General features: G+C 33.3%; 1 protein-coding gene across 1 annotated transcript in view; it reads right to left on the bottom strand.

Annotated features, from left to right (window-relative positions):
- The window catches only part of LOC134264170 (TBC1 domain family member 9-like), a gene marked incomplete at its 5' end in the record, with an annotated part of 102,277 nt that overhangs the window by 44,878 nt on the left and 43,840 nt on the right, over nucleotides 1–13,559 (bottom strand). The window contains 3 exons of the mRNA XM_062746469.1: nucleotides 398–509; nucleotides 5,612–5,758; nucleotides 7,029–7,123. Coding sequence (XP_062602453.1) covers nucleotides 398–509; nucleotides 5,612–5,758; nucleotides 7,029–7,123 — 354 coding nt within the window. The remainder of the gene's footprint in view (nucleotides 1–397; nucleotides 510–5,611; nucleotides 5,759–7,028; nucleotides 7,124–13,559) is intronic.

The following is a 13,559-nucleotide window of genomic DNA, read 5'->3' as shown; positions in this document are numbered from 1 at the left end:
GCCTTATCCCTCTGCCCACCTAGCATCTCAGAAGCAAGTATACATGTACCAGATTCAAAGGTCAATTGATATTCTATATTTTTCAAAACAAATTTAACTGCTCTGAGCCTCTGACTATGACCTTTTAATCCTGAAATCAATAAAGTTAATCCTGTGATCACCGTTCATCTGTAGTTTTCTAAGCAATATGAGACTTCAAGGCCAAAATTATTATATATTTTTTGTTTCCACATGATATGGCTGCATGACCATGCAAATATATATATGGTGACTGTGCTTTTTTTGCATGTGTGTGGTGTTTGAAGGAATGAAAAGATTGCTCTGATGGTAATAAGTCAAAATCGAAAAGTCAGAATTTTGTCATTATGACAGAACATTAATACATAATACACTGTACCTGAGGAATATTGTGAGGAACCATGACAAGGAGATCATACTGAGGAGACCCAGGACCTCTAACTTCTGATGCAGGGCTGGGAGGTTCTCATTAATCAGGTCCTCAAAAACATCTACAAAGAGAGACATTCAATAATCAGGTAAAAAACATCTACAAATACAGACAATCAATAATCAGGTCCTCAAAAACATCTACCAATAGAGACAATCAACAATCATGTCCTCAAAAACATCTACCAATAGAGACAATCAATAATCAGGTCAAAAACATCTACAAATAGAGACAATCAATAATCAGGTCAAAAACATCTACAAATAGAGACAATCAATAATCAGGTCAAAAACATCTACAAATAGAGACAATCAATAATCAGGTCAAAACATCTACAAATAGAGACAATCAATAATCAGGTCAAAAACATCTACAAATAGAGACAATCAATAATGAGTTCCTCAAAACATATACAAATAGAGACAATCATTATTCAGGTCCTCAAAAACATCTACAAATGGAGACAATCAATAATCAGGTCCTCAAAAACATCTACAAATAGAGACAATCAATAATCAGGTCCTCAAAAACATCTATAAAAGAGACAACTAATAACAAGAGGCCCAAGGGCCACATCCACACCTGAGCACATCTACTAGGAAAAAGCACATATTAGATCAAAACTGAAAGTTTACTGGGGGGGGCTTGAATTTTAACCCTCCTGGGTGTCATGATTTGAACAATGTACAATCTACACTACCTGAGGATGATTCCATATAAATAGAAAAATATCACTAATCATGACTTTGAAGTACTTGAAAAGAAGATTTTAAAAGGTTTCCCTCTATATCCTTATGTACAACTTTGGTCAGCCATTTTGGGCCCAAAACTAGCCCCAGAGGTCATGATTTGAACAAGCTTGAATCTTCATGATGATTCCACATAAGTTTCGTCTTTCCTGGCCCAAAGGTTCTTGAGAAGAAGATTTTTAAAGTTTTTCCTATGTATTCCTATGTAAAACTTTGGTCAGCCATTTTGGCTCCATCCTAGCCCCGGGGATCATGATTTATACAAATTTGAATCTACAATACCTGAGGATGATTCCACATGAGTTTCATCTTTCCTGGCATAGTGGTTCTTGAGAAGAAGATTTTTAAACATTTTTTCTATATATTCCTATGTAAAACTTTGGTCAGCCATTTTGGCCCCACCATAGCCCCAGGGGTCATGATTTGAACAAACTTGAATCTACACTACCTGAGGATAATTTCATTTAAGTTTCATATTTCCTTTCTCAATGATTCTTAAGAAGAAGATTTTTAAAAGATTTTTCCTATATATTCCCATGTAAAACTTTGGTTGGCCATTTTGGCCCCACCCTAGCCCCGGGGGTCATGATTTGAACAAACTTGAATCCACACTACCTGAGGATGATTCCACATGAGTTTCATCTTTCCTGGCCCAGTGGTTCTTAAGAAGAAGAAGAAGATTTTAAAAGATTTGTTCTATGCATTTCTATGTAACTTTGGTCGGCCATTTTGGCCCCACCCTAGCCCCGGGGGTCATGATTTGAACAAACTTGAATCTACACTACCTGAGGATGATTCCACATGAGTTTCATCTTTCCTGGCCCAGTGGTTCTTAAGAAGAAGATTTTTAAAGATTTTTCCTATATATTCCTATGTAAAACTTTGGTCGGCCATTTTGGCCCCACCCTAGCCCCGGGGGTCATGATTTGAACAAATTTGAATCTACAATACCTGAGGATGATTTCACATGAGTTTCATCTTTCCTGGCCCAGTGGTTCTTAAGAAGAAGATTTATAAAGATTTTTCCTATATACATGTGTATTCCTATTTAAAACTAAAGTCGGCCATTTTGGCCCCACCCTTACCCCAGGGGTCATGATTTGAACAAACTTGAATCTACACTACCTGAGGATGATTCCACATGAGTTTCATCTTTCCTGGCCCAGTGGTTCTTGAGAAGAAGATTTTTTTAAAATGCTATTGCCTTTCGGCTCAGGTGAGCTAAAAAGGAGGTTTTAAAGGAATTTCACAGAAATTTCTATTTTTAGCAACCATGGCAACACAGTTCATCGAAATCAAACTGATGCACTAAATTATGTATCTTGGTGTAGTCTACTTCTGTGTCAAGTTATATTGAAATCAGAATAAAACTGTAAGAGGAGTAGCGTTTTGAAAAATTGTTTACAGACAGATGGACAGCTAGACAGAAGGACAGAAGACGGACACCTTACTATTGCATAAACTCTTCTGGTCTCTGATCAGTAGAGCAAAAATCACTGCAGGTTTGTATAATATTCAAATTTAAACCTATGGTAAAAATTTTTTTCCATTATTTACCGTATAAGTAGAAATTTTTGCTAGGATTTAATTTTGGCATTATTAGCGAGGCTGTTGAGATCGCTAAAATTGAATATCGCTTAAAATGAATTGTGTGTTATTTGTACTAGCTTCTTTAGTGAACATTTTAAAATCGCTAAAATTACTTCGCTAAAAATAAAATTATACCAGTTTTTAAGGAGAAATCGCTTAATTTGCGTCTCGCTAAACCACTTATACGGTATTTACCTTATTTTGTCACTCCACATATTTTTTTTGAGTGATATTATTTTGAATCAAACACTGGTTACTTCAAGACAATATTTTTCTGTACGTCTCGTAAGAAAACACATAAGTGCATGCATAACCATGATAATCAACTATTAAACTTAAAAGTTGAATGTAACCCGTACGAAATTTAAGTCACGTATTTTTAAAAAAATCCAGGCGTATTTTAATCTAAAAATACTTGTGGAAATCTCTATTGAAATGAATATATAAAACCAGGCGTATAATGTAAAATACAGGCGTACACGAGGCGTAATCCTCCCGTATTTTTGGCCGAAATATGCAAATGAGTACGCCTGGAAAATCAAAATACGTCTGGAAATTTTAAAAATAGAATTACGCCTAGATTTCAAGCATACCCTTAAAAATACGCCTGCAAAATAAATACGCCCGTATAAAAGAATACGCCCGTACAAAAAAATACGCCTGTACAAAAAATACGCCTGCTTTAAATAGATTTGAATTAAATATTAATTATATTACAGCAATGGGAGCTACAACTATAGCATGAATATAAATGTACAATCAACTTTAGTACAAAGATTTTTGACTACATATGCTAAAAAAGATTAGACAAATTAAGCTAAGCATACATCACTTTTATTTTCTTAATATTTTTCAGTGTGATAATTAAAATGTGAATGAGATTCATTAGTAAAATGATTGTCATTAAAATTTAAAAAATCATAATCTTACATTTAATTTTTCAAAGCACAGTTACATGTTAGAATATATTAACCGTTTCACAGCATTTTAACATCCAAGGCTGAGTTTTATAGTAAACAGTTGAAACATTCCAATAATCACAGTGAATCACAGTTTTGAGAATCATGCCGAGTACTCCTGCCATTCTTTTTACTCCTAAATTGGCATAAAAGATGCAAATCACGAGCAATTCTGTCATTCACATTTCACATCACATTTCCCAATCACATTTTCATACATTGAAATATTCACAAAAAGAAGTCTGAATGCTTTATAACTGGCATTGCAAACGGTCATCTTCTTCCTGATGCAATCTTCCAATGGCTACAGTTCACTGGCATTATTGCATTATGGAAAGCTTTAAAGAATGCTGCTGGTCAACTCTTAATATTGCAAGATCTTTTCTCCTCCTCTTATGACCATTTCATCATTCAATCAATTTTCCAACTGTGATAAGGATTTAGATGTAAATCATTTTCTGGAAAAAGAATAATTTATGTAATTCAAAATACTACTGACCCAATTTTCAATCATTAATATCTGGCTCTGCAAATCAAAAGCAAATGCAGCTGTCTTTTATTTTCATAGATAAAAAGTTTCAATGTTAAGCTATGTTTTCAAAATATTTACCTCTTCTACACCATCTGTGCTTTGTTGTGGCTTTCTCTAATCTCATTGTTCTTGGCATGACCTGCCTTAATGTGGTTTAAAATTGGCGCAAATACTTGGATGCAGATGCTGTTATTTACAACCCCCTAGTTAGCTAAACTCTTTTATGATTTCTGGAAGTTCTACTCAGTACAATTTGTAATTTTGAAGAAAAATGCTGTTTTGTTTACAGCTAGAACATAAAAATAAAATTCCATCAATGTATAAACAAGGTGTATTCATTATATGAATTAAAAAGATACTAGGGTGGGAAATAGAACTGCTGTACACAAACCGGATATAAATTGATAAGCCGTTCTTAGGTTTACAACATCACAGATAAGTCGTTCCTAAACATGCTCAACACATCTGTAAGTAATTAGCACAATCCCAGCAGGTTAGGCTAGGGTAGTGAAAGTTGATGGTAATGTAACAGAGTATCTAAATATACCAAATATAAATCATTTTATAAGAAAAACATTTAATTGTAATAACATGTATGTTTATAGCCTGACTAAACAATTAATCATGAAGTTCAAAGAATATACTATCTACTTTACAGTTATAGAAATCATTTGTGTTAAGAAAAATAATATCAATTTTTAAAAAAAAAATGGGAATGACAAAATTTTAGGTCCATGGGATAATGTTATAAAAAAAAAAGTTCTAAAAGAAAAATTCAGTTTAATTTATGAAAAATAATTGCTTTGATATTTAATACAACAAACTAAATGCAATATTGTAATGTATACAATCATGCAATACTTTGTTGTTGTTTTTTTTTGTTTAAGTTATATAATATAACAAAAATGTTTCTTATGCAACTCAATACTTTTAAAAAAAGAGAATGAGTTGACTAAGTTTTTTTGGCTAAGTTGAAAAATCCACCCAAATTTTTAAAAATACGCCTTTTGAAATTTTCTAAGTTTTAATTTCCTTGTGCCAAAGAGACTAAGTAGAAAATACGCCCGGATTTAGAATTTACGCCTGGAAAAAAGGAGACGTATTTCTGGCAAAAATACGTGTACGCCTGAAAATGAACCGTATTTTTAAGAATACGTCTCTTGTACGCCAGGATTTGCAAAAAATCCAAGCGTAATACGTCTCTGAATTTCGTACGGGATTTCTTGTATTTTGTCTTTGCTCAAATTAAAAAAAATAATTCTGATACCTTTTTGCAGTTTTTCAATAAAAAGAAAGAATAAAAATCAAAAAGAGCATCAAAAAAAATTCTTACGCTGGTCGATCAATGCCCCGACCACTTTGGTGTTGTAATAGTCGGGTAAAAGTCGCTCACAAATGGACGTCAACAACCAGAAAGCCTCCTCCTCACTAACATACAGCAGTAGTACACTGGTCACAATATTCATGGCCTGGCAGTAACCTAAAAGACAAATATCATTCTCATTGTCTAAAAGAAATTTAAGAGTAAAAAGTTACTAACAATTTACCTGCTACATGTAAATGTTTCAGCTGTAATTAATTTAGAAAATGGTTGAGATTGTTGCAATATTCAAGATTTTGTAACATGAAACCTCAAGATAATGACATTTGGAAATGCATCTCAAGATCTTATAAAGAGCATTTAACCCCATATGCCTGACCCAGGAAACATGAATTTTAGAGTTTTGGAAAATTGGTTATGCACTGATAATCTTTGAATCAGTTTGCTTGCTAGATTTTCAGTCTGCAATGACATTTTATGGTATGAACTAAAGGTCTCAGGGCTATAAATTTCTCAGCTTTGGTATAAGGCATGAAATGTGCATTGAACAATGTTTTTAAGCTCCTTTCACTAAATGAGTCTCTGAGCCAAAATTTGATTGACGTTGGCTAAGTAAAATTCTAATGCAGAGAGATGGACTGATGGATGACAAACTTAGATAAGGAAAGCTCAATTAATCATTCAGCTCAGGTAAGCAATGCACAAATGGATCTCATACTTCACATAAATTTACATCTGAGGCTGGATTTTTAAAACCTTAAAGGCTTCCTGGAAATTTGCTGGAACTACCGTATATACTTGCCTATAAGTCGTCTTTTTTTTTTTCTTGGAGTTAAATTTTGGTCCAAAACTGTATATCCGATTTAAAGGCGAGTCATAAAAAGATCAGTATGTTTTCTGACAACGAAATATAATATTTTGTAAACATTTCCGACGATATTCACTGAACAAAGTCCTGTTATTTTTTAAAATTATTTATGCACTCCAAAATTATACATGTACCATAAATACAAGAATTTACTTATTCTACAAATTTTATTTTTGTCTCAACTCTACATAACGTATTTGTTTAATGATAAAAAATTAAATATCAGTGCCATTTCTAAAAATCCTAATTAAAACCAGGTTAAAAATTCGAAACATTGACTTGAATTGGTCATCTGATTCTGGCAAAAAGTTGTACCGACTTATAAGTGGGTCATTGACAAATTCTACCAAAATAAGCTAAAAAAAATACGACCAACTTATAGACAGACCGACTTATAGGCGAGTATATACAGTACACAGAAAATTGAGAAAATAAATCTGATGCAGTTTCAGACCTTTCAAATTTTACGTGTAATAAGTAGATGCCTTGACATTTATCATCGTTAGAAATCAGTAAGAAATGAATAATGTATTACAAAGGTTACCTAACACTTAGCTTTACCTATAGTAGGATTTCTCCAGGCATAAGCAGTTAACACTCGCCTCAGAGCACTAATCCCCAGATCAGACTGGAAGGCAGGATGTTCAGGCAGTGACCTACAATAAGCCAACTTAACCATTAAACTTCATAGGGATATTCATACACTTGGATTTCTAAATGCATTATCATATTGTTGAAATCTTAAAAGGTACCGGTAATTATTTTATTTGAGAATTAATTCAAGTAGCCATATAATTTCTATAGACAACAGTGTATTATTTAAAATTGGAATTATTTTGATTATTGGAATTTGGGGTTTTCAAGAAAAAATCCCTTAGTTAGACTAACTTAGACATCTAACAAGAATTTCCATTGTATTTTGTGTTAGTATTTGACTAACTTAGACAACTAACAAGAATGTCCATTGCAAATTGTCTTAGTTTGACTAACTTAGTCAACTAACAAGAATTTCCATTGCAAATTGTCTTAGTATTTGACTAACTTAGTCAACTAACATGGACATTTCTATTAAAATTTAGTTTAGTTAATAATTTTAGAATTTCAGTTTTTTTTCTATTTATTTTATAATTATTTTGTTTTAAATCATTTTATCTGTTTCTGGAATGTTGTTTGTGCTGGTGTTCTCTTTTTTTTTCTTTTGCATGCATTTTATTTTTTGGACTTTGCCTAAAGTCAAGGCTTAGTCAGTTTTTTGTCAGTCTCAGCAGGGTTAGTTAGCGCACGCGTAAATGGGGTTAGTCATGCCAGGCACAACTAACCCCCCTACTGCGCATGCCTGGCTACTTTCTAATCGTAGATTTTGATTAAAAGCGTTCAAATTAACATCCCATCGTGAATAATGTTCAGTAAATACTCTCAAAAGATTCCAGAATCCTCACCAGCTTGCGTAAATTTCGTAATTCATAACGTAGTTCACACTCAGACGCCGAGGGAAGATCGTGTCATTTCGTTGTTTCCAATTTTTCACTAACCTTGCAGTTTGCATTCGAAAAATACCATCTTTCGCGTCAACATTGCCAAGAAAATGCTGTAGTAAATAAAAATATGTTATCAATAGGAAAACATGCATTAAAACGCGGAGAAACATGAAGATATACAGCCTCCTTCGATCTCAACACAGCCAGTGCAGACACAGCTCGGCGTCACTTCCGCTGTGACGTCAGATTCATTCGTATTCAATCGTAGCTGCTCGGCTATTTCCGAAATCCTCTTCGGGTCTTGATCTCCGATACGGAAAAAGACGAGTTTGATCCGACCGCCCCTGCATTGTGTAAAAGGAATATTGGGGTTTCATTTGTAACATACTTTGGACAGTGGTATCCAATATTTTATTAAATGTTAATTAATAGATATACATAAAGACTTGTGACGAGATTACTTCAAAACACGTATGAATTAGTATTAATCCACAATATTAACGTACCTTTCTTTTGCAGCTTTACGTTGTACATCACAGGTATATAACTCTGTCTCTCTAATTGTTCACAAAACTGTTTGTTCGTTTCAATGTTGAATTTAGTTTTTTTTCCTGGTGAAGGAAGTTTATGTTCAGATGTAATAATTATTCTAAAAAAAATATCTTGATAGAGGAGTAAAAATAGTACTTAGTATATAATTTCACTGTCAGTTTAGAAACGCATTTTAGACACAGGTACTTGTGTAGAAATATTCAAAAATCATATACAATATTTTGATAATAAAAAGTAATAATGAAGGTGAATGGAGGACTCTTAATGTGTAGGAATCTATCTATTCCACGCATAAGTTAGACGTCCAAATATTTTCTTCTCTGATACGTTTTATTTCTTTCTCTCTCTCCACTTGGCAAAAAAGGGGGGTCCAATCCTCGGATCCCCCCTTCTGTATCCGCCAATGCCCACCATTCTAAAATATCGAAAAATTTGAAGCTACCAAACTCTTATCCGGAACTCCTACTACATTTGTAAAAGGATCTGCCTAGCTGCTTGAAATTTTGACGTCTATATTATGCTACACTATATACACACAGTTTCGGTGTAAATTGTCAAGAGCGCCTAGATCCTTAGATACTAGTATCTGACATTTGAAAATTTTGATTTTTGTTCGTTGTAAATATTTTTTTTAAATCTATAGTGATACTATGAAATATTTATTATGGTGTATCCTTATTTATTTGGAGTTTTGGACGAATGGCTGTGACGAGTGCAAAACACTCAGAATACACCAATCCATCATAAATAAAAAATTTCAATTACTTTCCGGTATCATCGCCAATCAAACCTCATGTCACTTATTTTCATGCATGACTTTAAATTAATTGCACAAATAAAAATGTAGTTTTTGTCAAGCGACCGCACACTCTCTTCTTTCTACCAGTATTTTACGTTTGTGCGTTCAGAAGAAAGATAGAACAAAAATTCGAAGTTGAAGAAGGAAAATTCAGATGTTGTTCGAAAATCAAGAAAAAAAAGATACCCGTTATTCGAGAGCTGTCGCATCACGACAACTCTGTATCAGGGCGAATAACTCTAAATCGGTAGATGAAGTACAGCTGCACTTTAATCTAGTTGAGCAAATAACATAGCAAGCATTGGCGGATCCAGAGGGGGGGGGGGGATGGGGGTTGGAACCCATCCTTTATTTTTTGCTAAGTGGAGAGAGAGAGAATAAAAAGTTTTCTGCGAATAAATATTTGTACGTCTTACTTACTTATTGAATAGATAGATTCTTACACATTTAGTTTCCTCCATTCACCTTCACTACTATTTTTTATATGAGAGAATGGTAGAATATATTCCGCTTTTTTAAAAAATATATATCTTATTTATGATATGATATTGTAACATGCGTGGTTTAATTTGATATTGGATTCCCTTGATCTTTGACTGTGTCGGCTATATACGTAACGGTTTTTATAAAATCCTATCTAAATCTGTCTAAGGAACTAACATGTAACTCTTTGTTATAAAGCACACGCGCACCCCACTACCCCCCCCCCCCCCCCCCCGATTTCTTCTTTTCAAATTCTTTAAGAAGTTTCTTTATAGATGATACAAATCCACTCAACTTTAAGGCTTCTTTTTGAAAGGTGCGGGTTTTTTTTTTTTTTTTTGGTGTTTTTTTAAAATTCGGACTGGGGAAAGTTTTTTTAAGATAATGACATTAAACAAAGATAGTATGGGGGGGGGGGGGGTTAGAGGGATACAACCCTGGAACCTCCCCTTTCTAAAATTGCTGGATCCGCCCCTGGCAAGGATGGTATATTCTGCTAAAACGCTATTTTACAATAGGTGTGATGTTTAAATATTTTTCTGTGTGGAATTCATGTTAAAAACTTTATTTTTTGCAGCGATGAATGAAATATTTGCAGAGTTCCTTAAAGCATTTCGTCGTTTGTAATACGCAAGTTGTTTATGTATATAAAGACTTTTATTTCACTTCCAAAAATTTTGCCTTTGTACATAACAAAGCCTATTTCATTCTTTAATTCAGATTCAGAATACATGTAATTTGAAATTATGAAATTGCCTTGGTGTTCAATAATATTTACACGGCAATTTTTTTCCAGGCTAAGCGGACAGCCTATCGATACATATTTCCAGTTATTGTACACTTTACTTCAAATGAAAACACCGCAGCCATGATACATAATGTCAGTGTCTTTTTTTTTAGAATTAATAAAGAAAAATGTTTCAAATTCAAGGTGTTGTGATAAAATATGCATGTAAGACCTTGTAACCCCTCCCCCACCCAATTCTCAATAAACGCCGATAACTCATTTTGGTTAGAAAATTCTTTTGTCAATTGGTCAATAACGACTATAGGACTATCAACATTAACTACTATTGTTATACCTTTAGAAATTTTTCCTATACAAATCTATTCGAAAAAATTCTTAACATTTCTAATGGTTTGCTGAGCGCACACAAATTGATGTTGGACCGCTGAGTGAGATGTTGGACCGGTCGATGAGGTGTTGAACCGCTTATGTCACAGAATGGGCAATGCTTAATCTCATTTTCATTCCTTGGTTATTGTATAGTAAAAAAATTGTATCTAGAAAGTATGGATAATCTTCATTTTTGTAAATATCGGTCATTGACCGGTTGCACGACTTTCATACCATTACCGGAAGTCAAAGTTGAGTCTGCTTTGCCTTAACAGAAAATAAAAAAAATGCATGTTTAACAAAACATTTGACAATATAATGGAGTTTCGTTTGTTGCAGATACAAAAAAAATCTGAATAAGATACTTAAATTGTTAGGGGAAAAAAAGACTGAGCATCATATGACAACTTTCGTTAGCCCTATAGCATTCCTAGTGAAATGATAAACACATGATCATCATTCTATATTTTATGACATACGGTACATTAATAGAACAGTTTTGAAGTGCCATGCTCATACTTATTACGTGTATTAATATTGCTACAGGTGTATATTGGAGTAAAATTCCTGAGGATTTTTCTCTAGTACATGTCTTTGAACATTTAATCAAAATTGTTCTCAAAAGATGTAAATAGTTATACCGAGTTTAATACTGTATCATTCGAACCATCGGACGTATCCCTCCCTATTCTTACTCCAAAACTAGTGAAAGACCACAAAATATTGATGGATAGATATTGGTACTGATTGCTAAACTATAGAAAATAAATGCTAAGATTGTCCAATTAATCTATATTGGTGGTCAAACAGTGGAGAAATAAAATATGTTTAAGGGGGGACCTATGTCGTTCTACGTCAAAGCAGCATTATGTGACGTCACAATAGCGATGTTTGTTTTTTCCCGCTGACTTTTGCAACTGTGATTATAGGCATAACATTGTTATTAATCAATAACGTATACAGTTTACAAAAAGAATTTTTTTTTTCATCATTTATAACAGTTTTATTTGATTTATGGAGTTCGTTAGTATTAGAATTCTCTTCATTTGGTTGATAATCCATAGCAATTTCAGTTGTGAAGAAATACCTCCATGATATGCTGATATAAAAATGCAAAAAATATAAGATAAAATTCAGCAAAGACAGCGGCTGAAATCAAGGAAATATGTTTAAGTTTATAATTACCATTAATTGTATTTTCTAGACAAAACTAAGAAAAAATTAAGAAATGTACCTGTACCTATATTTTCTTGATTTATAGTGTATGTAGATTTTATTGTATAAAGTCATTCCTCGGTTCTATTAGGTGTTGGTTGTTGACGGGGAAAGGGGGGGGGGGGCAGAATGATTAGAATGAAGAAGAAAAGAGTTAATCTGTTTAAATTATTTCTTATCAAAACAAAAAACTCATTTTTTGCAAAATAGTTTTATATTCAGATGTTTGTCAGTGCTAACTTACCTTTTTTTTAGTGCAGAAAGGTCAATATTTATGACAGAAGAGTACGAAAATAAAAGAAAACGTCATATTTCTCGTTTATTTTATCATAAAGGTATACTTTTTTCTTTGTTAAAATAAAGAGAGGGGTCATTTCTTTCAAAAAATATGAATTACAACATTTTCACACAAAGACTTTTTAAGATATTACCTGTTATGCTTGTCGGAATTGTAAAAAATACGACAAGAAAAACGGGGTGATACTTACATTGTGCTCCTTTATAATTTTACATGCGAGATGAATTACAATGAATTTGCCTTCATTTTAAAGATACAAGTCATATAAATTAAATACATGCTGATTTCGAATGTGATTTGACATTTTTGGTTCCTTTTAGCGCATATTTGGAGTAGAACAATAATGTCTGAAGATAATCTATTTATAGCATTTCACACTGTTTTTGCACGTGCTCCTGTGTAAAAATAAGCATGTAAAGGTATTGTTTTTAATGCATAAAAATTATGAGCAAGTGGTCAGGAAAGAAATGTCAAAGTTTTGAAAATTTCACACAAAGACTTTTCGGACATAGGTCCCCCCTTAAGTTGATAACACGTGCTATTCAAGGAATCACTAGTTAGTGCTGGTACTCCAGGGAGATGCAGCAAAGAAATCCGAGGCGTCAAATACTAGTATGTAGAAACATGGAAGCCAGAGGATCCGCCAGGCGACTTCAGCATGTTCATGGGCAGAAGTCGATCTTCATGTGTGTAACTGACTTCAAAAGGCTTCGACGGACTATTAAATATTTCTAGAATCCTCTATAATCAATTGATTAACACAAAATGGATTCTCTGAAAAGCATACATACTACCATAACAGTAAAATGCCTAAAATTTGCACAGCTTGACGGACGGACAGACAGACAAAATGATTGTTAAGATGCGTATACTAGTAGTTGAAGGATCTTTGATGAGGACGGGGTCGTTTATATATTTTGGAGCAAATGAGTTTAACAATGGTGTCATGATGTATATTTTGTATTTACTGCCACTCGGAAAATTCAAAATAAACAAGATGACAATGGCACCGGAACAGCTAGTAAGGAATGCATGTATACTCTTGTACATGTAAATGTTTGTAAATGCTCACAGATGACTGAATTTTCCAAGAGTCGCAACTGAAGTTTCATAACTTACTACCAATTTATTCCAAGCTAGTTTGTTTGGG

This window comes from Saccostrea cucullata, unplaced genomic scaffold (genome assembly GCF_032062105.1).
Source record: "Saccostrea cucullata isolate Sc308-1 unplaced genomic scaffold, CSIRO_AGI_Scuc_v1 ctg4407, whole genome shotgun sequence".
Classification (NCBI taxonomy): Eukaryota; Metazoa; Mollusca; class Bivalvia; order Ostreida; family Ostreidae; genus Saccostrea; species Saccostrea cuccullata.
Note: the sequence above shows the minus strand (reverse complement) of the source record. Positions and strands in the feature narration are given on the sequence as shown.